At 38.1% G+C, this 25,246-nt stretch overlaps 1 gene segment (V, D, J or C); it reads right to left on the bottom strand.

Annotated features, from left to right (window-relative positions):
* Positions 1-8,609: 8,609 nt before the first annotated feature.
* Positions 8,610-25,246, bottom strand: part of LOC136170830 (T-cell receptor gamma chain C region C10.5-like) — a 49,118-nt gene continuing 32,481 nt past the window's right edge. Inside the window, 4 exon segments of the C gene segment in view lie at positions 8,610-9,121; positions 10,694-10,729; positions 15,256-15,585; positions 18,301-18,333. Of these exon segments, the coding sequence occupies positions 8,979-9,121; positions 10,694-10,729; positions 15,256-15,585; positions 18,301-18,333 (542 nt within the window).

Here is a 25,246-nt window from a genome sequence, read left to right as displayed (position 1 = left end):
TCCTGTATGCCTTATGGTACGAGGGAAAAATAAGATCTCCCCACTTTATTAGGGGGACACTTTCCACAATCATGAGATGGATTTATATGGTTAACACCAAGCTACGGTCTTTTAAGCAGAAAAGCTCCCTATTGTCAGGAGTTTCTCTAATAATGCCAGGCAATTGGACTTTGTACCTTGTGAACAATGCCAGTATATCATTACCCTTAGTGACGGCAACACAAGACAGACTGGATCAGAGGACTGGAGATATAGTGAGCTGCTCCGAATGGAGTTTATCGAATTTGAGGGACCAATTAATGGCCTTGGTTTCTTCCAGGATGTATCATAGATGTACCCTAGGTTTCCTGTGGACTCAAGGTCACCTTCAGGCCAATTTAGATATGGCCCCAGCAAATTTGCCATTGGTCTAAGCCTAATGGCTCAAATGACCTGTAATTCAGTGGTATGACCATTTAGCAGGTGTTTTTTTGCCTTCACAGGGTACAAAGATATAACTGGCCATATCAAAGCTTTAACAAATTCATGCAGCAGACTATAAATAATAGTAATCAGCCAGGCTGTTAACCTGCTGAATTCTGAGTTCTCTACGATGAGAAAAGTCAAGTTACAAAACTGAGTGGTCCTCAGCATTCTTACAGCATCTCAGGAAGCATCTGTGCCATAATTCAAACTGAAGAGTGCTTTTTTCACACCAGATGAATCCTCTATGACAACACATTTAATTACCCACGTGAAAAATCAGATTTCTTCTGTAAGTGATCCACTCCGCAGTCTTCATGATCCCTTAAAACACTGGGTTGGTGCTAAATGCTCTTGGCTTAAATATTTGGCTAACTCTATTAACACAACTACCTGTATTACTTGTATTCTACCTATTTTACAAGATTGTTGCATGACAAATATGTGGTTGAGCCACTGAGAAAAATAATGATGACTATGAGTCTTGAAAGGATTTAATAAATATATAGTTCTTTATGAGATCAATAAATGTAATAGTGTAACTCAGGTACAGGAAGAAGCAACAAGAGGGAATCTTTTCCTGGATCATAACAGATTAGTAAGACAGGTGATATACAGGCTTTCAGTTCAGTTCAGTTCAGTTGCTCAGTCGTGTCCGACCCTTTGCGACTCCATGAATCGTAGCACTCCAGGTCTCCCTGTCCATCACAAACTCCCGGAGTTTACTCAAACTCATGCCCATTGAATCGGTGATGCCATCCAGCCATCTCATCCTCTGTCATCCCCTTCTCCTCCTGCCCCCAATCCTTTCCCAGCATCAGGGTCTTTTCAAATGAGTCAACTCTTCGCATGAGGTGGCCAAATTATTGGAGTTTCAGCTTCAGCATCAGTCCTTCCCATGAACACCCAGGACTGATCTCCTTTAGGATGGACTGGTTGGATCTCCTTGCAGTCCAAGGGACTCTCAAGAGTCTTCTCCAACACCATAGTTCAAAAGCATTAATTTTTCGGTGCTCATCTTTCCTCACAGTCCAACTCTCACATCCATACATGACCACTGGAAAAACCATAGCCTTGCCCAGACAGACCTTTGTTGGCAAAGTAATATGTCTCTGCTTTTTAATATGCTATCTAGGTTGGTCATAACTTTCCTTCCAAGAAATAAGCGTCTTTTAATTTCATGGCTGCAATCACCATCCGCAGTGATTTTGGAGACCCCAAAATAAAGTCTGACACAGTTTCCACTGTTTCCCCATCTATTTCCCATGAAGTTATGGGACAAGATGCCATGATCTTAGTTTTCTGAATGTTGAGTTTTAAGCCAACTTTTTCACTTCCTCTTGCACTTTCATCAAGAGGCTTTTTAGTTCATCTTCACTTTCTGCCATAAGGATACAGGCTTTAGGCTACTGTTAATAGGGTCCATTCCAGTAATAGCACATTGACTGGCCTATCAATGAAATCCTAACTTGACCTAGAAATGAGTATTCCTAGCACCATAGCCAAAATAATCACAAAATACCTTCCAATCCTTCGTGCAATTTATGACCATGAGGGGGCACTGCCAACTGAAGAATGTCCTTCACCTTTTGTCTCTGCTAGTATTGAGTCATTAGCAACTGTAGTCCCTGACTTTTTAGCACACCCTGAAGAGTCCAGGGTGGAGATCAGGAATGAGATACCCTCTGCTCTGAGAAAGTTGGTAGACAGACTTTAAAATAGTTAAATATTTTCAGGAAAAAAATCTTGAGCTGAAGTTCTTGTATCATCAAATATTTAATAAAGCACTAAAGCCAATAACTAAGATTTGATTCTCGTGACTAGCAGTAACCTTTTACCCAAATGTATCCTTGATTGCATATACCCTTTCACCAAAATTATATATATACTGACTTTCCTGGTGGATCAGATGGTAAAGAATCTGCCTGCAATGCAGGAGACACAGGTTTTATCCATGGGTCAGGAAGATCCCCTGGAAAAGGAAATAGCCACCCACTCCAGTATTATTGCCTGGAGAATTCCGTGGACAGAGAAACCTGGTGGGTTACAGTCAACGGGGTCACGAAAGAGTTGGACATGACTGAGCGACTAACACTTCCACTTTTTTCACTGCCCCCAGCCCTTACCACTTTAGAACAGTTTCTCAGAGCTACTTAGAGTCAGTGTCCCAGGGTGTGGTCCTCAGTAAGACATTGAGCGAACTCAGCTCACAGTTCCTACCTATCTTGTGTGGGCTTTTTCTCAGTTGACAACCGTAAGAGACCTTAATGCACCTCTACTAGGTTTCCTGGTTGCCCATCATTGTCATGAGAACAAGTCAGGGTGTGACTTGAATGTGCCCTAGGGTCAGACTATGAGAGCTAAAGCCTTTTCTCAGCCATAGAGCTGAGCCTCCCTCTGGGACTGGATGGATGGATGGAGTCTAGGACCTGGACCCTCATCCTGGACCTGCTGGGGGGGGGTGGGTGGACACTTGCTTTTCATGTTGACTTTGCTGAGCAGCCCTCTGCTCATTCACTCATTACACTGTCATCTGACTTACTGTCCTCTAGTAAGCCTTGCTCAGGTTGACTCAGAAGTCATTTTCATTTATGTGACTCCTTATATGACACTTCACTGCACAGGTGAAGCCAGGGCCTCCTTAATGTTGAGCTTAAAGCTCAACATTCAGGAAACTAAGATCATGGCATCTGTTCTTCGAGGAGCAAAGCAGACCGCTCTTGCCCATCCCTGTAGTCTATCGTGTCACTGGGTTTAGGAATCAGGTGTATCACCTGTACACTGGGAAAATGAGACCAAGAAGTGCCAGCCTCAGTAAGTCACAGATCATGGAAGAGCCCAGGTGGTTGGTGGAACATCAGGAATGATCTTGGTTTTTTCCTCCAGAACAGGGTCCTGAGCATGGATGGAGGTAAGTCCTGGGTGTAAGGTTCCCAACTCACAGAAGAGTTGATTGGAGGAACTTTGTCTGTAAAAACTGGGGAACCTGGACCCACAGCCCAGAGTATATTTGATAACCATCACAAGCTTGTGTAGAGGACTTTTCTTGCATTAGCTGTGACCCTTTGAAAGTGAGCAAAGTCGGCTGTGGTTTAACTGCTCTCGTTTCCTTGTGACATCCAAGCTACCCCTTGCACAGCCTCAACCAGTAGAGGCCAGTTTGACTTTGAGCATTTTCCACGAATCAACCACATTTGACAGAGCACGTAAACAGAAAAACCCTGAGAAAATGAAACCCATCAGCCACACCAGCCCCCTCCTGCTGTCAGTCAGGCCGTCACCCCATCCCACGGCCGTTCCTTCCCTGCACCTCCCCAGGCCAGGGCAGCCCAGGGCGAGTTGGGGCAAGAAGTTGCTGAGAAGTTGGAAACCACAGGAAACACTGCCGAGCAGGGCCTTAGCGCTGGAATCAGCTGCAAAAACTCAGTGATTTGCAAGTTTCCCTTCTTGCCTTCTGTGCTTTCTCAATGCAGAAATAGTTCCAAATCTAAAAGAAGAGGGCCATGTATTGGGGCTGAAGAAGCTTAATCAAATTCATGCAAATCAAGGAGTTGATCTAAGTTAGATTTCATCTTTCTTGTATCTGGTTGCTCTTATTTTCTTTTCCAAAGGGAATTTCTACTTCCTTTCTCAAAGAACCTGCTTAGCAGATACTAAAGTTGATGAAAAACAAACAAAAAAAGAAATTTCCAATTTTAAATGATACATTGGCTTACGTCTGACACGTAAAAGGTTTTACTTTAAAAGATGTCACTAGAGAAAATAGAAAAATATATGATCTTTTTCCCACCCATGTATCATGTGTCATACATTTTATGTCTGTGCCTATAGAAATACAAGACATGCAATTAAATGAACATCATACTTGTTAGTATTATTACTCTATAGAAAAAGTGATCAAAGGACATGAATAGATATTGCACAGAAAAATAAATATAGTTTTTGCCTATATGAAAAGACTTTGGTCCTCGCTTGTCAAAGAAAATCAAATTTAAACTACAATGAGATGTTACTTCTCACCAGGATGAGCAAAATCCTAACCTTTGACATCGCCGTCCTGACATTCACCTACTTTGTGGTCAAATGCAGATCTGGTCCGTGTGTATCCTGGCACTGCCCCCTGCTTAACCGTAGATGTCTTTCCCAGTCTCTCTGGGACCTAGTCTTTCCATCAGTGAAATGAACATTATACTTGAAGCAAACAAATTGCCTACAGAATTCCTGATGCTTACTAAGTAGTCAGTACATGCTGCCATTCAAACAATTAAAAAAAAAGAGAAAGAGAGAGAGCAAAAACAGAAAATTAGCTTAACAGAACATACAGAGATCATACAATTAGACAAGTTATCATGGCTAACAGAAATATGGAATTTCTAGCCTTTTGACTGAATTAGCTCATCTTGGTGTAGTCCCTCTGGTTATCTCTTATTACTCATGATTTCTAGTTGACAGTTATATCAGACTTTGCTTTTTCAAAAAGGGGAAATCAAGTATTACTTAACTGTCACCTGCTTGATTGACAGAAAGTTTGCAAAGCATGAAGTCAAAGAGAGAAAGAATTCTAAAACAGTAGAGAATGCATAATGGGAAAACTTTGAGAATTATTTTCTGAAGTTTCGCTTTTTATTGTTGAGAAGTGTATGGACCACTCTAGGTCTATAAAATCTATTGGGCCTTGAGTGTATTGATATGGAATTACGCAAATGTTTGCTTAACTTTTCTATTGCTCACTTGTGGATGTAGCCTGTTGCTCTAATATTTATTTTATTGAACCAAGTCTATTGAACTTTAGTTGCAGAAATCCTGTTAGTAGGTGGAAGGCTGGTATTTAACCTCTTCTCAACCTAGGAGCAGGGAAAGGAAATATGGACAAGGGAAGAGGCAGTTGTCTTCATCACCTCTTAGCCTGATAACAAAATTTCCCTGTTTTAATTGAAAGTAAAAGTAATTTGTTTCTAATTTAACGGCAACTACTGTAGAAGGAAAGAACAGAGCTCCAGTAAACAAACTGCTGGTGTTTAAATCCCAAATCTGTTTCTTATTAGCTGTTTCCCTCTGCAGACACTCCTTACCTTTTCTCTGCCTCAGTGTCCCTACTTATAAAAAGACCAAAATTCTCATGAGAATTAAATAACAGATACCTAGACCAGCCCCAGGAAGCACTATTCCAACATTTGCTATTACTGCTTCATTAAGATGTTAGTCATTAAATTTATAAATTGCTCTGGAAATTTGAAATTATTTAGCTTAAACACTTTCTTCAAAAGATGCATAAACTAGGCAACATCACATGGTCAAGGAGACGTGACACAGCTGGTTAAATTAGACCACATAGCCAAGGTGCTAACTGTGGGGTGTGAGGTGGACTGGACCAAAAGGACATACGCCTTCCTCCCACCTCGGAAATGCACTGCACACGCAAGAGGCTTCCGCAGGGGGATTCTGAGGACCTCAGGGCCCATTGAGTCTAAAAGAGGAGGCGGGGTGTCAAGATGCTCAGAGTACCATCCACTGTCCTGCTCTGCCCAAGACTCCCAGTTCAATTGTTACATTTCCCCCCAAAGGCAGTTACTAATCTAGATGATGCTGTGAAAGTGCTGCACTCAATATGCCAGCAAATCTGGAAAACTCATTAGTGGCCATAGGACTGGAAAAGGTCAGTTTTCATTGCAATCCCAAAGAGTGCTCAAACTACCACACAATTGCACTCATCTCACAAGCTAGTAAAATGATGCTCAAAATTCTCCAAGCCAGGCTTCAGCAATACATGAACCGTGAACTTCCAGATGTTCAAGCTGGTTTTAGAAAAGGCAGAGGAACCAGAGATCAAATTGCCAACATCCGCTGGATCATCAAAAAAGCAAGAGAGTTCCAGAAAAACATCTATTTCTGCTTTCCTGACTATGCCAGAGCCTTTGACTGTGTGGATCACAATAAACTGGAAAATTCTGAAAGAGATGGGAATACCAGACCACCTGACCTGTCTCTTGAGAAACCTATATGCAGATCAGGAAGCAACAGTTAGAACTGGACATGGAACAACAGACTGGTTCCAAATAGGAAAAGGAGTACGTCAAGGCTGTATATTGTCACCCTGCTTATTTAACTTATATGCAGAGTACATCATGAGAAATGCTGGGCTGGAAGAAGCACAAGCTGGAATCAAGATTGCCAGGAGAAATATCAATAACTTAAGATACACAGATGACACCACCTTTATGGCAGAAAGTGAAGAGGAACTAAAAAACCTCTTAATGAAAGTGAAAGCGGAGAGTAAAAAAGTTGGCTTAAAGCTCAACATTCAGAAAACTAAGATTATGGCATCCGGTTCCATCACTTCATGGGAAATAGATGGGGAAACAGAGGAAACAATGTCAGACTTTATTTTGGGGAGCTCCGAAATCACTGCAGATGGTGATTGCAGCCATGAAATTAAAAGACACTTACTCCTTGGAAGGAAAGTTATGACCAACCTAGAAATCATATTAAAAAGCAGAGACATTACTTTGCCAGCAAAGATCCATCTAGTCAAGGCTATGGTTTTTCCAGTGGTCATGTATGGATGTGAGAGTTGGACTGAGAAGAAAACTGAGCACCGAATAAGTGATGCTTTTGAACTGTGGTGTTGGAGAAGACTCTTGAGAATCCCTTGGAGTGCAAGGAGATCCAACCAGTCCATCCTAAAGGAGATCAGTCCTGGGTGTTCATGGGAAGGACTGATGCTGAAGCTGAAACTCCAAATACTTTAGCCACCTCATATAAAGAGTTGACTCATTTGAAAAGACCCTGATGCTTGGAAAGATTGGGGGCAGGAGGAGAAGGGGACGACAGAGGATGAGATGGCTGGATGGCATCACCGACTCGATGGGCATGAGTTTGAGTAAACTCCGGGGGTTGGTGATGGATAGGGAGGCCTGGCATGCTGCGATTCATGAGGTCACAAAGAATCGGACACGACTGAGCAACTGAACTGAACTCAACTGAACTGAATCTAGATACACTCCCAGAGTAAGGCAGGATTTCCATAGTGTTGATAACAAGGGGAGTAGCTATGGTGATTCCAGAGAATATACATGAGGAAAAGGCAGATGGACCCACAAGTCCTTAAGAAAACTCTCACTGACTCCTTGAAGAATGTCTTTAGTAAAGAAGCAGCCTGTGTCTTGTTTTGTTTTGATTTGCTTTGTTTTGTTTTCCCAGTTGAAAGTGAGTGCTGGAGATGCTAAAACATACAAGGTAACAAGATATAGGACCTGAGAACAAAGAGACCTGGCTTTAAATGAGTGTTACTAACAAAATAGTGGTGAAGAGCGGATAACTATATTTCTTTTATCTGTAAACTGTGGACTACAGTTACACCTTCCTCCAAGGACTCTTGGAGGATTAACGGAATTACCTGGTGAATAATAGAAAATGAGTCCCTCTTCCATCCACATCCAACTTGTCTGCAGGGAAATGAGATTAGAGATGATTCGTGATGATCCTGTGTATGTGTAGAATCTATCAATACTGTTTCTACAGTAGAGCTGCAAATGTTGTTGAGGACTTGCATGAACCCAACATCGTTAACACATGTTCTTCATGCTCATGAAGACAGGACTCTGTAACTTCATAACCCAGAAGAGGAAATGAAGGTGCAGAGTTCATATCACTTCCTGAGGTCACACAGATGCCAATAGAGACTCGGGGTTCAAACCCAGGCCTTCGAGGGTTGGGGGAGGTCAGAGTCTGTGTGCTTCACCCTCCACCCGATGCCCCTCTGGTGCTAGAGCAATTCTCATGGGGTTAACGTGAGGATCAGGAGGCAGTGCTTGTGAGACACTGGTACAATCTGAACATGCACAGTTCAAGGCATGATGGGTGTCACCCTGTCACCATCAGAACATCCCAAACCAATGAGTCTGAATCTGGTGACTTTGAAAGAGAAGGAGCCCAGTATTTTCATTTGGCTATGGTTCCTCTTGGGGTCAGCGCCCCAAAGGAAGCACCATAACCACCATCTCAGGGAAAGACTTAGAAATGTGCTGTTGATCATTATTACAACCAGCGCTGAATTTAATAGCTCATCCATCATGCTGTCCTTAGCTTGGTTAGATTTCATGAAATTAAAGTACACACAGACAAAAGTGGCTATTGATTTCTCTTTTTAATTATTATGCCCATTATGAAAAAGAAAGTACAGAATTCAAGCAGCTAAGCTGGCAGTCCCAGAATGCGTGGCAGGGAGGGTCTGGGTGATGGTCTGGGGGGAGGTGCTGAGGGAAGAGGTGGGGAGCTGCCCCCTGTGTGCAGGTACAAGGGCTTGGAGGCTGGAGGAGCTGACGAGGTCGTAGGGACAGGATGGGGAGAGGATCCCCTGGACCAGTCCTGGGCACTTTCCCTGAATAATGGCAGAATTCCTTGTTAAAGAGGAAAACTGTTTGCCCAGTGGCTTGAAAAACCAGTACACAATAATAGAAAAATGTACCCATTATGTAGATGATGAAGGAGAGTTGACTGTTTTAGGGCACCATCTATCAGAAAATCTTCCAATCGCTGAAGATGTCTGTTCTCCTAAACACACAGAAGGCGATGATGGAGAAATAGATCACGCTCTTGAGGAGGAGGAGGAGGTAGGTATAATAGGCAGAGGTGTTCGCAAACTGCAGCTGCAGGGTATCTAAGAGAAGTCCTTTGATTAGTTAGGCCTCGTCTTTCAAAAGGATAAAAAAAAAGTGATGGGGAAACATGTCCTAGTTTGAAGAGTCTGAACCATTATATGTTGTGCCTCAATGAGATTCCTCTAAGGGGTACAAACCAGGGAAATCTGTTGGTGTTTATGGTAGGGGCTGGGGGGTGGCTAGTAAAGGGAACATTGTACAAAATGGAATAAACTGTTTAATCCAAACTCTCTGAATCTTTAGGAGCTCATGTTTCAGTCACCTGTATTTTCTTTAGCATCTCTCATTGTGTCTAAGATGTCATAGAATAATTGTACTTATCTCTTCTGAAATCTTGCAAGATATATAAGATGCCAAGAAAAAATAACAACAATGATGAGGGGTCTGACTTGTCCTCAATAGATCACCAGGTCTGTTTCTATGAAAATGTTCCTTTTCCACATTTCATCTCATAAAGTCAGAACTCCAGAATCACTAGCACTCGATGTGGGAAGGATTTCAGGAAGCGATGTGTTCATAACTCACTGCCCTCAGGCAAGGTCAGGCGTTAGCTGAGTTCCGGGCCCCCTGATACTGGGAATGGAGGAGGGATCAGTAGAGCCCGAACTTCTAAATTCACCTAGAACCTTCATGTGGAGAGAAGGGGCCACCCACTAGTACTGATTTCTGTGCTAGCTAAATGGATACCCTATAGGGGGCATTCCACATATGTGAACTTATCTTCCAATTAACTGAGTTGAGTGCAATCATACCATGTTGGCAGTTAAGGAAACTACTGTCCAGAAGATATGAGTAATTTATCCATATTCATGCAATAACAAAACAACTGGTGTTAAAGTCCATCTGTGATGCTCAGAAGCCCACGCACTTATACACATACCGCACCTTGCCCTGCACCCTGCAGAGGGTCCATTCTATCTCAAAATCTTGGCTTTGGGAGTCTTGCTCTATGTCTGTATCTTGGAGGTGGAATAGAGAATTGAGTAAGTGTGTGAGTCATTGATTCAGATGTGCTGGGCTGAATTCCCAGATGGAGCCATGTGACTTCGTATAAGGGACTTAATTACTCTCAGCTCTTTGGCCTCATCTGTAAAGTGAGGAGAAAATGCTGTACCACATCAGGGGAGTGTTAGGAGAGCAAACATAATATTTAGGCAAGACATGGCATAGCACCTTGTATATATAAAGCTCTCAGTAAGTGTAGTTCATGTATTAGCTGCTAGCAATCACCAAAGACAAAAAAAAACCTATAAGAAACTTGATATCACATTTCCCCGGTTATTAGAAACACAAGCCACACAAATGAAGGAAATCCACTGTTGAGATAATTCAGAGTCTATCACTGCACCCTCTAATTCAGAATCATCTCACATCAAAACCAGAGTTTACAGTGTTAAGATAACTCCTAGGAAATGATGATAGATTTACTTAAAAAATCACTCAGTCCATTTCTGCAATATCCATACATTCTGGTTCTTCCACCTTAAACCAAAAAAGTTCAATAGTTAAATTTTTCCAGAGGAAAAAAATGTGGTAGTGTGACATAAAGGCAAACATAGAGAAAAACTTACCACTTTCTTTTTTCATGCAAGCATTTTTAGCAACCCCTACAAAATAAAAACAAGTATTAGTGAATTGTTTATATCCATTATTTGACAGTGTGTGTCTCTGCGTGTGTCTTTAGATAGACAGACAGGCTGATAGATTCTTCCAAGGGAGGAGAAAATCATTAAAAGTAAGAGCCCCACAAATTTAAGAACAGATGGTCTGATTTGACGTAATTCAGTAGACCTAACTCATATGTGGTTTTCTGTATGTGACAATGTTGAAGTTCATAAAGGGGACATTTTTCTTCTCCTTTGTTACAATCAGAAGGTGATATTAATATCTAAGAACATCTTTCCTGGTGGCTCAGATAGTAAAGAATCTGCTTGCAATGCAGGAGACCTGGTTTTAAACCCTGGGTTGGGAAGATCCCCTACAGACGGAAATGGCAACACACGTCAGTATTCTTGGCAACACAGTCCAGTATCCTGGAGAATTCAATGGACAGAGGAACCTGGTGGGCTACTGTCCATGGGGTCCCAAGGAGTCAGCAATGACTGAAGAACTAACACTTTCACTTTCAAGACCATCTTATTTTCCTTCTGTATTCATAGCTTCTAACACAGTGTCTGTCCCAAAGTAAGTGTTCAAGAAATATTGTCAAAAAGACAAATCATCAGCAAAAGTGACTGTTCTACTGTCTTAAGCACCCACTGTTTACGTGAAGGGATGCTCTCAAAAGGAATACATCCAATCCTAGGATCCACAACAGAATCTCACATTTGAAGGAGTTTGGCTTAGGTAAATTTCACACCTAGTCAAAAAAAACAGCCAAGCCTTTCCAAGTCACACATACTCCAGTACTCCCAACTCACATATGTGATTTTCTGCTGTCATGGAATTTATGGATATTAGGATAACAATATAATGCCTGGAAGATTCCCTGGATAAGAGAATGGCTACCCACTCCATTATTCTTGCCTGGGAAATCCCATGGACAGAGCAGCTTGGTGGGTTACAGTCAGTGGGGTCACAAAAGGTCAGACACAACTGAGTGACTAACTGACTAACTATTGGCTAGTGAGTGATTATTACTGTGCCAGACATTTAATAAAATAATATACATGCATTATCTCCTTTAACTCCCCAATGACACTGTGAGTCATATTAGGGAGGTATTCAATGTCACAAAAGGGGAATAAAAGTTAGAGGATAAGTCATATCAGTGATGACAGAGTACAGTCAAATGTTGGTTGTGGGGGATTAAATGAGATAAACCATGTGAAAAGTACTTGTAAAAATAATCCATCGAAATACAAAGAAATTCATCTCTAAAGAGACCGTATAATTTCACCATGTTAGTCACTCAGTGATGGACATCAAAAACACCTTTTCCAGAGTTCTTAATTATTCTTTACAAATGAAATATTTATCATAGGAGCTCAGCATTTCAGTGCAATTCTTTCCAGAACTGCGAGAGAGACCAAATCACATTACTTCTTCTTGACAATATAAAACTTGACATGAGAGTTGTATTTATCTAAAGTGAAAAAAGGCAAGTACTCATACAAAGACAAAATTTCTTTAGAACATAAACTGTTGGATGGAGGGAAGCAGAGACACAGAGACTGCTTGGGTTTATCCTTTTTATCCTAGATGTGTTTTTGTCCACATGATATGGTTCTGGTGTGCTGTTGTACACCCTTGAGATCTTTTTTTGGTTCACTCTAAAAAATGCATGTGGGATACAGTGTCCCCATTTTTCAGAAGTTCACTTTTTACCACTTTGCTTTTACAAGAGATCTATATAAGTACCTGTTTTCGCAAAGGAATCTGAAGAGGATTTTCAGTTTTATGAAGAGAGGCTAGAAGCCGAAGTAGCATTTAGTGTTTGTTTTGCAGCCAGCCGTGATAGAGGCAGGGGGCACCCCAGCAACAAGGACAGCCTTGCCAAGGAACTGCATTCAGCATCTCAGCATCACATTGCCACGGCTCTGAACTGTGTCCGCAAGTGTCTGTGCTTCATTTTCTTTCTTCTATATATATAGTTTTATTTATTTATTTAGGCTGGACTGGGTCTTTGTTACTGCATGGGCTACTCTCTCGTTGCGATGTGCAGGATTCTCTCGTGGAGTGCCGGCTCTAGGGCACACGGGCTCAGTAGTCGTGGCTCCCAGGCCTTAGAGCACAGGCTCAATAGTTGTGCAGCTCAGGTTTAGTTACTCCGTGACATGTGGGATCTTCCCAACCCAGGGACTGAATCCATGTCTCCTGCATTGGTAGGCAGATTCTTTACCACCAAGTCACCAGGAAAGCCCTGTGCCTTATTTTTTGTTTACTTTTTGTGCATTTGTTAGCCAGATGTGCCTTCAGATGATTGCTTCTTCATTTATGCCTTTCAGCTTAGGAAAGATTTCATAGGAACAGTCTACTTTCGGGTAGAAGCTAAACCTGTATAAACGTTGGGGTAAATCCCAAGAATGAAAATGCTAGCACACTCAAGTTAGATGTTAAAATATACTTAAGAACTGGCTTTAATAAGTCTTTAAAAACTTTCTTTTCTTTACAATGAACTTATTATAATATTAATAAAGATCACTTATCACCATTCATTGATTGAACTAAAAACAATAATGTAAAATTTTTTCCTCATAAAATCGTGTGAGTATCCTAAGTTATCTTTCTCAGTCATCGTTGGTCACAAAAGTGGATCAGTTTGGTTTTTATGTGCCTTCAAGATCATGTCATTGATTTGTGCTTCCACATTTATTTTTATTTTTTACTAACGCAACAAAAACAAACAGAAACTTCTAAGAAACAACATTAGGAATTTAGTGTAGAATGACTTTGATAAAATGCCCTTATTAGTTATATTGCTCTGAGAAGACCATGGGAGGCATTTATTTCAGAAATTAAGTGCCAAGTAAAATATATTATGAACTGGAACATCTCTCCTTTATGGTCATCATCACCTAGAACTTATTATTCCTATTTTCCCCTGAATATTAGGAAAATCAAAATCTAATAGGGCATTTAAGCCGAAGGTTATATTAAACTTACTTTGTATATTTGCTTCCCCTCTGTTTCTTAATATGTTTCTTAAACAGAAATATGGGGTTGTTTCTGTAATTGTACTATATTTAGTTTTACAATAGGATATAAATAAATACAATGAATACATGAATAAATACCACAGTATTATGTTTTGGAAAGCAAGCATTTTCTCGGATGTTACTTCATCTGCTCTTCATCACGGCCCTAAGACAAATCCAAGGCAACCACTCAAATGTAATTTGATCATTGGACAAACTAAGGATCTAAGAAGATAGACTTACTTCAGAAATTCAGACTGCTACACGAAATCTCTGCGCAGTTTTTTTTATGTTTGGTTCCCACTGCTTAAAAAGGCTTCCTAACCACAGAGAGAAGTACAAAATGACCCCTTCTTATGGGCACTCTGGGGCCTTTGGTCTGTTAGGCAAATACTCAGGACATTAGGCTCCAAGTCCAGGGAGTTACAGGACCACTGAGATGGCGAAGGCACATCCAGCCCTCTGCCTGCATTGTGCGGACATGTCCTGCATCCGCATCAAACGGACTCCTTCGGGACATCATGCCCAAATCACGAGTAACTCTGAGTGATTAGGGAACGAGTGTATTCTCTTTTGGAGAAGGAAATGGCAACCCGCTCCAGTATTCTTGCCTAGAAAATTCCATGGACAGAGGAGCCTGGCAGGCTGTAGTCCATAGAGTCACAAAGAGTCAGACACGACTGAGCAACTAACACACACCTTTAACTACAAAATTTTAGCTTAAAGTAGTAGGTAAAGCACAAATCTCAAAAATCCAAGAGCATAATAAATAAACCTGCAGCAGTAACTATTCTACTTTTTGTTGAGCTACAATCTGAATTCCTCATAAAAACCACCATTTTGTCATTTAATAGCTCATTATTTCTGGGTTATAATTTGAGCAAAGCAAGACTGAAGTAAGAGTGACTTTACTTGATGAGTAGAACTTTTCTGGAGGGTATGTAATTGTTCTTATTTCTGATCAAGTAAGACCACCAAAAATGGAAAATCTTTCAGTGTGTTTATTGCATGCTAACTGATAGGTACTTTGGCGTGTGTTGTTTCATTTAATCTACACAACAACACTAAAATATATCATTGTGACCTTTATATTTTAGGTGATCAAACTGATCTGAGAAAGGTTTACTAAATTTTTTTTCTTTTTTATGTTTCAAAGTGAAAGTGAAAGTCACTAAGTCATGTCCGACTCTTTGGAATCCCATAGACTCTACAGTCCATGGAATTCTCCAGGCCAGAATACTGGAGTGGGTAGCCTTTCCCTTCTCCAGGGGATCTTCCCAACCCAGGGATCAAACCCAGGTCTCCCACAATGCAGGCAGATTCTTTACCAGCTGAGCCAGCCAATACAATTTAGTAGGACATTTAGGCTATCATTAAAGGTAACAACATTTAAGATGATTTATATTTGTTTTCATTAATGCTTGATTGAAAAGGTGGGGTAGTTCCTTTGGAAAAAAAAGTATTATTGGAGGTTATATTTCTTTATGATCTCATACCTTTGTTAACTGAAGAAAAAAGAATCTCTTGATCACGTCCACCTTTGTTATTCTCGTGTTTGACAATACATACATGTTCTTTATCCATTGCCTTTTTAGTCAGGGTCAGCCAGCTGAATTTCATGTATGTGTCATTGGTCTTGATGATATCTCCCTGTTGGGATTCCAGAATTGTATTGCCATTCTTTTCTTTCCATTGTACCTTAATAGCATCAGGGAAAAATTTCTGAAGAAGGCAAAGATGTGTTCCAGCCATATGGAGTTTTACTTCCTCAACTGAAGGGAAAAATATAGTGGGCTTGGGAGACAAGTCTTCATCAAGCCTTCTATCTGTGGGGGTAATGGAACAGAATTGAAAAGAATTATTAGAGAAACATACATGTCATGCAGTTTGGAACAACTTAGCTTAGAGTGAAAAAATGAAAAGCTGGCAGTGAATTAACTCTAATCATGGCTTTTCATCCACAGTAGATGATGAGGTACCTATTATTGTTTTGTTTCAATGGGAAGAGATGCTCAAAAAGTTATATCACTTGCCCAAAGTCACAGTTTTTCAGAAGCAGAGGCTTGCCCACATCTTGGTTTTGGTTCCTTTTCCACCTGCTAAGTTGGACTATGATTTAAAAATGCCCCATATCAATGCTTGTGATATTCATAAACAAATTAATTTTCTTAAATCTCTTTTGTTCTATCATAGTGGAGACTGTTTTTAAAGGGATGGGAGTAGGTTATGGGTTTAGGGGAGGAGACCAGGTAACTTTGATGGTTTCTCTACAGGTAAGAATCTTTAGTTGCTTCTAAACTACTTCCCTTTCCTATATCAGGTTTTATAACTTATGGTCTCTTTGGCCAATTAATACATTCTCACATTCTGCAAATATGTTGACCCTCATTCTTCATTTAACTTATTCTGGGATATATCATACTTATTTTAATCCCAAAATAAATAAATGTCAGGAGAGGTTATCATTTTAAAACAATATACATTCACTTGTATTCATGGGAATCTATGTCCACATGTACTTAACAATCTAAATTGAACTTTTAGCTTCAAATGTGGGTCCTATGCTCAGTTCTGAAGTGAAGTTCTCCTAACTGATTGACAAGTTTATACAACTTCTCAATGTCACATCAGAACCACTCTAGACTTTTGAGTGGGGCAATATTAAAGTTTCACCTCTAAATTATTTACAGTGTCTTGAATTTAGAAGCAAAACAATATTTTCAGTATTTCTATTAAAATAAATTATTTTCAGAAATGTTTTTATATTTACCTTGCCAAGTAATGCAGTTATAGAATTTTGTTTTGCTTTAAAAAGTGTTCGTCAAGAACACATTTTGACTTTCAGTGTTTCCCCTCAAATTTAAATCTACCTTGGGCTGCTAAACTGTTTACGAACTAAAATATTTTTTGTTTACACCTGCTGAATGAAGTGTATATATAGAATTAATGTCACATTAAAAGTTATGGCTCCAGAGTTTTCTTGTAGACATAAAGTCAAGGTATGTAACAAAAGATCACAGTTTGCAAAAGGTGTCACTTGGATGCTGGAATGTTCTTGATTATATGCTTACTGTTAATACAATAATTGAAATTTGAGGCTTAGAACATGTTCCAGTTTGATCTTCAGCTGAACATGAATGCTTTGCTGATATTACCTTTTGGCTAACTTGCATTTAGTTTAATAATCCAAGGAGCAATTTCTTAAGAAAAGAAGCACTGGATTTCTCCTTTGAGAAGAATTGGAAAAATATTCTTGATAATTTCTGCCTGTGTGGCAAAGGTCTTAATTTCTATACTAAATCAGTCAGCAAGCAATCTTAATTTTTTACTCGTGCTGTAAATATAATTAGCTTACAATGTGCTTAATTTTATACATTTCAGTTTTAGCACAAATAATATTTGACTGATTGTAATAAGACACTAAATATTTCTCCACCTGTATATGTAATTTGTTGATCTTGCTTTATGTGTTCTATTTTTTCTTGTCATATTTTTAATCAGATAAATATATTTCATTTATATTTAAATAATAATTTCAAATTTATGACATTTCTAACTACATCTATTTGACTTTATACCTTGACCATTCTCCATAAAAATTTAATTTTTTTTTCTGATAACTATAAGCATGAAGCCCAAACTTATGGACTATAAATTGAGGCAATAAATTTTGGTGTAGATATGATATCAATTAAGAAAAAGATTAAGATTTATTGTCTTATATGTGCATAAAGTGTTCATAGTCTACATTTATGAACAAAAATAAAAAATGAACACATTTTAATTTCATTTTTCTTGTTAAGTGAAAACAATATCCCCTAAAGAGAAAAAGAATACATCTAAATTCAATCTTTTGTGTGAGTGGACGGTAAGATAATTCTTCATTTGAGCAATTAGAAATACAACTGTATTTGCTGGAGAACATCTGTTCTGTCAATGCGATAGGCTGCAAATAGCTCCATACTGGATACAATTCTCTTCGAATAGGTTGTAGTTACCCTATCCAGCACCCATGATAAGTAAGTCAACCTGCAAAGTACTGTATTCACACTATCTCATTCAATTCCAATAAAATCCCTGCTGGATACATATTGTTATCTCATTTATGGATTAGGAAACTGAAGCCAGAGTATCATCTCCAAGTTCATATAAGCAGTAAGTGACGGATCCAGAGCTCCAGCTCAGCCAAAGCTTACACTCCTTAAAAACAGCCTTTCATCATCAGAAAAGGAAATGTGTCAACTCACAAAACTTACCTGTAGTAATAAACTTTGGCCTTGGGCCAAACACCTTCATAATTACATAGTTATTAGTATTTAGTACAAGTCCACATGGACACATAGCTGACTCCTATCGCAATACGTACATAGTGTTGTCTCTGCTGTCCTTTACTATGCAGATTCGTTTAAAAATCCGTTCCAATCTACATCTAAACATCATCAAAGCCCTGTTTTCTCTAAACATTCTTAACTATTACTCCAATTTAATTTTTTCTTCTTTTCTCTAGAAACTTGAAAAATTTGCATTCCTCTGATACCTACCTGTGACTACAAGTTTTGTCCCATCGCCGAAGACTTTTATGTCTCCACAGTGATTCAACCCATATCAAAAACTGTAGACTAATTTAGCATCTCTGATTTCTTCAAATCTTAATGTAACTATGACAGTCTGCTATTCAAGTGCATGTTTAGAGTCTGAACAAAATTTTTAATGAAATGTGCAGGCAAAAGGCATTATTTCTCAACTGTTTTTGTATTGACATAATTTTTAACTTTAAGGTGTAATTCAAATAAACAAATTAAACATTACACTTGAATATTTGACTTTTGTATGTATCCTTGAAAGCTTGTATGTTCAAGTTGCAAAAAACTCATATTTAAAAAACACAACATTTTTTATTTCCAAACATTTCTACTGCAAAATGAGAGAGCACCTTATATTCTAATATTTGAAACTACGCTTATTACATTTAGCCACTTTTAGAAGCAGTTAATAATTAGTAATAGAAACTGAGAATTTTTAAGTACTATTTGTTTTAAACTGGCCTAAGATGAGATGGTAATTAATACATTTATCTGTACTCCTAATTTCATAAAAAATTCCAGTGAATAATATTTTGAATTCTAGAGAAGAAATTGACTTTTTAATCACCTACCATATCCCAACATTTATGGTAGGTAATTTTCATTTTTAATTTCATTTCATCCTCAGAACATTAACTTGAGATGGTTGTTACATAGATGGAATGAATCAGTGGAAATACATCAAACTGTTAACAGTGATATATCTATATAAAAATTTAATCTTTTCTTTGTTTCTGTATTTTTCAACTTTTCCCCATTATGAGCATGCATTGTCTTTATAATTTTTTAAAGCAATAATCAATGAATTAAAATGTATTTGCTAAAGGATCATCATACATAAGTGACAGATTCAGAATCAAAGTCTATGTTTTTCGCTCAATACATGTTACTAAAAATCATTTTCCAGGATCCTCACAAGTTATAACTGGTTCACCTTCATTTAACTGGATTGTTATAATTTACATTGAATAGAGTGAGTTGCAAAAAGCAGACGAGAATATTGCCTTCCAATTTGCCAACCTCATTTATTCTTATGATCCCAACTACTAAAGAAATCAAAATACATAATTTTTTTCACTTTTCAATGCTTTATCAACTTTGCAAAAATTTTTAAAAACTTTCATTTCCATGGATCTTATAAGATAGAAACATCCTCAAGAGATGTTCCCCATCATCCAGGCAAACTTTTATCTTTAAGGCAAATGAGGAGGGAACAAGTTTACTGGATTGAATTTAAGGGGGAAAAAATCCATTTTAAGACATTCTTGAAAATGGTCACAAAGTTAAATATCTTGAAACTTGATATTAATCATTCTCTGACTAAATAAGTTAAACAATATTAGTCCAAATTTTCCTTTGGTTGTTTTTGGAATTAAATTAAAAACTATCTAAGCTTTGAAATTTTCCAAGACCAAATGAAATCTAATGTATCCACCACTGAGGGGCTCACACTTGGTCTAACTGGCTAACTCTTGTCAGTATCCTCTCTACTAGGTCAGGAAAAGAACATACTCCAAGGACCTGGATGGAGTCACTGACCTCTCCAGATGTTCCCCGTGCCTATTCGTTACCAAACAGGGAGTAAACCCGAGAATTCTGAGTAGCACCAACACTCAAGCCTGCAGTGCCTGTATTGCCTACCTCCCACCCTGGCCTTATTACGGAATTTAAAGAAACTTTACCTGTAACAATAAGTTGTGTTCCGGAACCAAACACTTTGATGCTCTGGCCACCTGTTTGCACTACCTAAAAGGCCTTTACAGAAATCTCCCTCTGTGCCTGCTCTCAAATTGTGCCCATATCTTTTCAATATTTGTAGAAATATATAAAAATTGAAACTGCTAACATTAAATAAAGATGGACCTCAAGCAAAAGCACGTTAGGTACAAATGATCAAGAATTGAAAAACTGAACCCGCTTTTACTGGGCAGCTTGGGTTTACGTGGTCCCATTTCATCTCACATACATTGGAGAGTATGATTTCATCTTTTCTCACCATTTTGCCTAAATCATCTAAATATCCTCCCTTTAAAGTGTTTTCATGCATAAAATCAGTTCATGCTTAGAGTATACAGTAATGTTTCTTTAATTTCCAAAGTTGAACAATAATAGGAATAATATATTTGAGTATTTCATAGATGTTTATTTGTTACATTTTATAGGCATTTTGTGATATATATGTTTTAACAGGAAAGTATCTGGGTTAATTCTAAAGTAACTTCTTTCCAGAATCTAATTCTCATCTAGTAGACAAAAAGAGTTGTTACAGACTATGAATTTTTAATGATGATCTCTTAAGCTATTCCTTTGCTGAAAGACTGCTCACCTCTACCTAAAAATAACCTTGTGGTTTCAAGAGCATTGAAATAAAATCCTCCACTGCTCGTCAGAGAATTTTATTCAGCCTTGTATTTCTCGAGTATTTGGTATCACATTTTCTGCACTATTTTAAAATTTTTATTTTATTTTGGAGTATAGTTGATTAACAATGTTGTTAGTTTCAAGTGTACTGCAAAGTGATTCTGTTATACATATACATGTATTTATTCTTTTTCAAGTTCTTTCCTCCTATAAGTTGTTACAGAATACTGTGCTATACAGTAGATACTTGTTGGTTACCTGTTTTAAATATAGTAGTTTGTATTTGATATTTTTCATTCCCATAATGACAGGAAAGGCAGCTCTAAGTTATGCAACTTAGCAAATTTGATGCCATACAAAAAGAAATTTGAGTTGAATGGTGTCAAATGACTTATTCTATAAAAAATAACCTGAAAATCAAATCTTGAGTGTTTAATAAATGTATATTCAATATGACTTACATGATCTTTTCTGGGAGGAAAGAAGTCATTTCGTTTCCTGAATAGAAGCAGAAGCATTGTTTTCATACATGAATAGTAATCTAAATTATGAATTATTGCTAATTAGTAGTCAATTACAGAATCCTTTTAAAATGTCAGAATTAAATATTCAGATTAAATATTCAGAATATAAAAACAGAATGCTTCTCACATCACTTAATGATCTAGGCCATGCACTTAGGAATAGACTATCAGATTCCAAACTTCACCACAGTAACTAGTCATGTACTTTATTTAGGCAAGTGCCTGAACTTCTCTCAACCTCAGTTTCCCTATCTATGAAATGGGAATATGAGAATTTCTATTGAGAAAGAATTTCTATTAAGGCCCTAAGACTACTTATCATGGTGTCTGGCCTTCAGTAAACAGCAGCTGATATTATTATTCTCTTTAAAAAGGTGGTCTGCAGCCATTTCATTAAAATCTTCTAACAAAGTATATGGATTTTATATTGCTTAGCTGTGTCCAATATGAATTTTATAAGCAATAATCATTTTATCCATTAAGAAAGGAAACAAGCTCATCAGTTCAAGACCTCTTCCCTCTCTGGCAGCCACAGGCCATAGAACATTGGGCTCAATCATGTTTGAATCTAGAATGATTTTCTGCTAATCAAGAAACTCTTTGAGTGTTGAAACTTGTTCTGTCTTGTGTCTCGTTCACCTTTTTATCACCAGCATCCAATACAGAAACTGTCCTCAATAAATGTTTGCTGAGAGAATAAGCAAATAAGGATGTCCAACCATACAGACTCTTTTCATCGACTTTGGAGCTGAGATGGTTCATGGAGCTTACAAATTCCATGAAACTGGTCCATATGCAGGCTATGTAACAAGAGATGTGACTGCATGAATTTCAACTGACCTCAGCCTCCCTCTAAGAATTTAGAGTAATAAGAAGTGGAGTAGTAAGAAGTGGGATTTATCTATCATCATTTACTATAATTTTTTTCACTCCTGTTAAGGATGAGTTGAAAACCAAAAATGTCCTTTTTTCAAGTTATTGGGAGAAAGAAATACTGTGTTGAGTATAAAGGAGAGATAAATTAGAAAACTGTTTCTCACTTAAAAGTCCATTTATTAGTAAAGAATTTTGAACCAGTAACTTATACCAACAGATTACAGACATAGTCCTCAAAATACTTTAATTTCTACCCTTAGTCTATTCTTTGTTGGTTAAAAAGTTGAATTTCTAAAAGTAGAATTCCAACTTCTTACAAGCAAGGAAGTGAATAAGTCATTTACAAGACAGTTTTGTTTCCATATACAATGACCAGTAGTTGCAAAACTCCTGTTCATATGCTGAGGCCAAGAATGTGGCAGTCAAATACTTAAATTGTTTTTTTCTAAAAGGCAACTATTTTCACTATTAAGTTGAAATAGGAAAAAGTTACTTACCAGGAGGTATTACTACGAGCTTAGTTCCTTCACCAAATACCTTGATCCAGACTGAACTGTCACAATGATTGGAGCTTCTACAAAAATCTCAGCCTTCTCTTTGCTTCAACATGTGATTAGAAGTTTAAAACACTTTGTGGTGACAATTTGATCTTCTGACTTTTGAAAGTCCTTGAACATAGGTTTCATGGCATCGAATATGTATAAATTTTCCTCAAATCAGTTGACCCAAATATCTTTCATTTTCCTCTGAGTCATAAACATTAAAAAGCACTGATAGATAATGGAAAGTGTAAAAACAGAAAGAGAAGAGTTTGGCATCAACCGATTGCTTTTCTAAATTTCCAGGAAAAGTATTCAGAGAATTACGGCTTTCTTTTTATTTTCAGGTGTTCGGTTTTGTTGAAACTGTTCAGAGATTTCATCAAAGAACATCTCTTCTGTTCTCACAAACCCCAGGGCTGCTTCATTAGTAATTCAGGAATGTATTTCTGAAAGGCGGAAACACTTAGGTAACTGAAAATGCAAATATACCAACATAAATACAGTGAGCAACGTGAACAAAGTTTTTCTTTTTTCATAAAAACACTTTCACTATTGGGTCACATGATTTTTACAAAGGCAATGTCAAATGAGAAAATTATTTCTTCAATGACTTATTATTTTTCCTAGGATAAAAGAAGAAATTTGTAGAACTCTGTCTCTGGGAAATAATATGTTATTTGTTTAAATTAAACCTTAAGAAGTAGATCTAGTTCTCTGGATAAGTTGAAAGAAGTCTTGGGATGCTGCTCTGTAATGTTATGTCACTTATCTTGGATTGGGGGAAAAGAAATTGCCAGAAGCTGCTGAGTGCTCCTCTGAGCACAGATGAGTTGTCCATCTCCAGGATCCAGACAGAATAGGTCCTGATCGCCCCCACCTGAGATCCACCCGGTCCTGGTCTAATCCCCTGAGAGCAATCAATGCCTCTGTCCTGAGGATTAATGTAAGAGATCGTGGTGGGCAACTGTCCATTCACAGCAGCTCACAGACCCCAACACAATGGGAGAGGATGAGAGACCTGCATTAAAATCATATTTAGAAAGAGTTTTTAGCTGAAAATTCCAAGGTATTTTTACTTGGAGCTGTCCAATAAATATCCTTTCCATCTATTGTAGGTAAGAGTGATACCTGCCCACTCAGTTTCTTTCTGATCCTTTTCCTCTGTTTTCCCTTATTCCAAGAAAATGAGCAGAATTATAAAGTATTTTAGGAGGTGTCTGTATTTCAAGATCCACAAAGGCAGTAAAATACAAAAGAGTAAATAAAGAGTTATAAAATCCTTTATTAAATTAGAAGAACTATATGAAGAGTATATCTTAATGAAGAAAGTAAAAGTATCAGTTGCTCAGTCAAGTCCAACTCTTTGTGACTTCATGGACTGTAGCCCACCAGGGTCCTCTGTCCATGGAATTCTCCAGGCAAGAATACCGAAGTGTTAGCCATTGCTTTCTCCAGGACATCTTCCTGACCCAGGAATCGAACCTGGGTCTCCCACATTGCAGGCAGATTCTTTACCATCTGAGCCATCAAGGAAGCACAACGTCTTACTCAAGAGCATAAAATAAAACCTGAACAAACAGAGAAACATGTCATATTTGTAAAGGAGAAACTCAAGATGATAAAGAAGCTAATCTTTCCTAAAAGAATTACAGAAACATTTTATTTCTTGGTCTTTGCTGTGAAGTGTGGGGGTGGACTAGATAAGTTGATTTCAAATTCTAGTGGGAAGAATAAATACGAGATAATTGAAAAATATTTTTAAAAACAATGGTAAAAAAAAAACAATGGTGAAGAGACACTGCACATAGTAGATTTTATCACTTATTACAAAGCTACTAACTAAAATATAATATTTTATATTTCAATAATAAAGAAATATATTATTTTAAAACCAATTTTGGACTGTTGACTACTATGTTGGGAAAAACAAAAATAGCTCTCTACCTCATGCCATATAAATGGGGTTCTAAGTAGATCAATATCAATATTTAAATGAAAAAGACTCTAGAGATGTGAGCTAGAAAGAAGCAGGAGACTAATTGCATCTGTTGTGTGGGGAGCTTGAAAAGGGAAGAGGCATAGGAGACACCTTTACATAATACTTAATGTTTCAGAAGGAGGCACTTGGAGAATATTCACTTTTTACGTATTTTTCAAATAAACATTTTTTGAAAGGATAAATGGTGGTGACTTAGTGAAGACTTTAGTGACAGGATCAGATCTGTGCTTTAGGAACGTAATGTAAGAGCAGAAAGATGGATGGGTCAGCGGACCAGTCCTGAGAAAGCAGACATGTTTCAGAGACGATCGCCATGAGCTACTGAGAGGCGTCTGTGGACCCAGTTATGGTAGTGACAGTGGGGATGGACGGAAGGGCTGGTGCAGTAAATATTAACAGGTTCATCAGGTTTCTAAGGAATTCAAGTGGGAGAAATCAAATTAACGTTAAGGAGGTTGAAAGTGAAGGAAAAGATGTTTTAAAATCAGAAAGATAGAGCTCCAATTCTAACCCCACCACTCCTGGTGACATGTCCTTGGGTACATCTCAGAGGGTCAGTTTCCTCATCTTTAAAAGGGAAATATTAGTATCTATTTCTCAGA

The sequence above is a fragment of the Muntiacus reevesi genome, chromosome 6, assembly GCF_963930625.1.
Source record: "Muntiacus reevesi chromosome 6, mMunRee1.1, whole genome shotgun sequence".
Classification (NCBI taxonomy): domain Eukaryota; kingdom Metazoa; phylum Chordata; class Mammalia; order Artiodactyla; family Cervidae; genus Muntiacus; species Muntiacus reevesi.
Note: the sequence above shows the minus strand (reverse complement) of the source record. Positions and strands in the feature narration are given on the sequence as shown.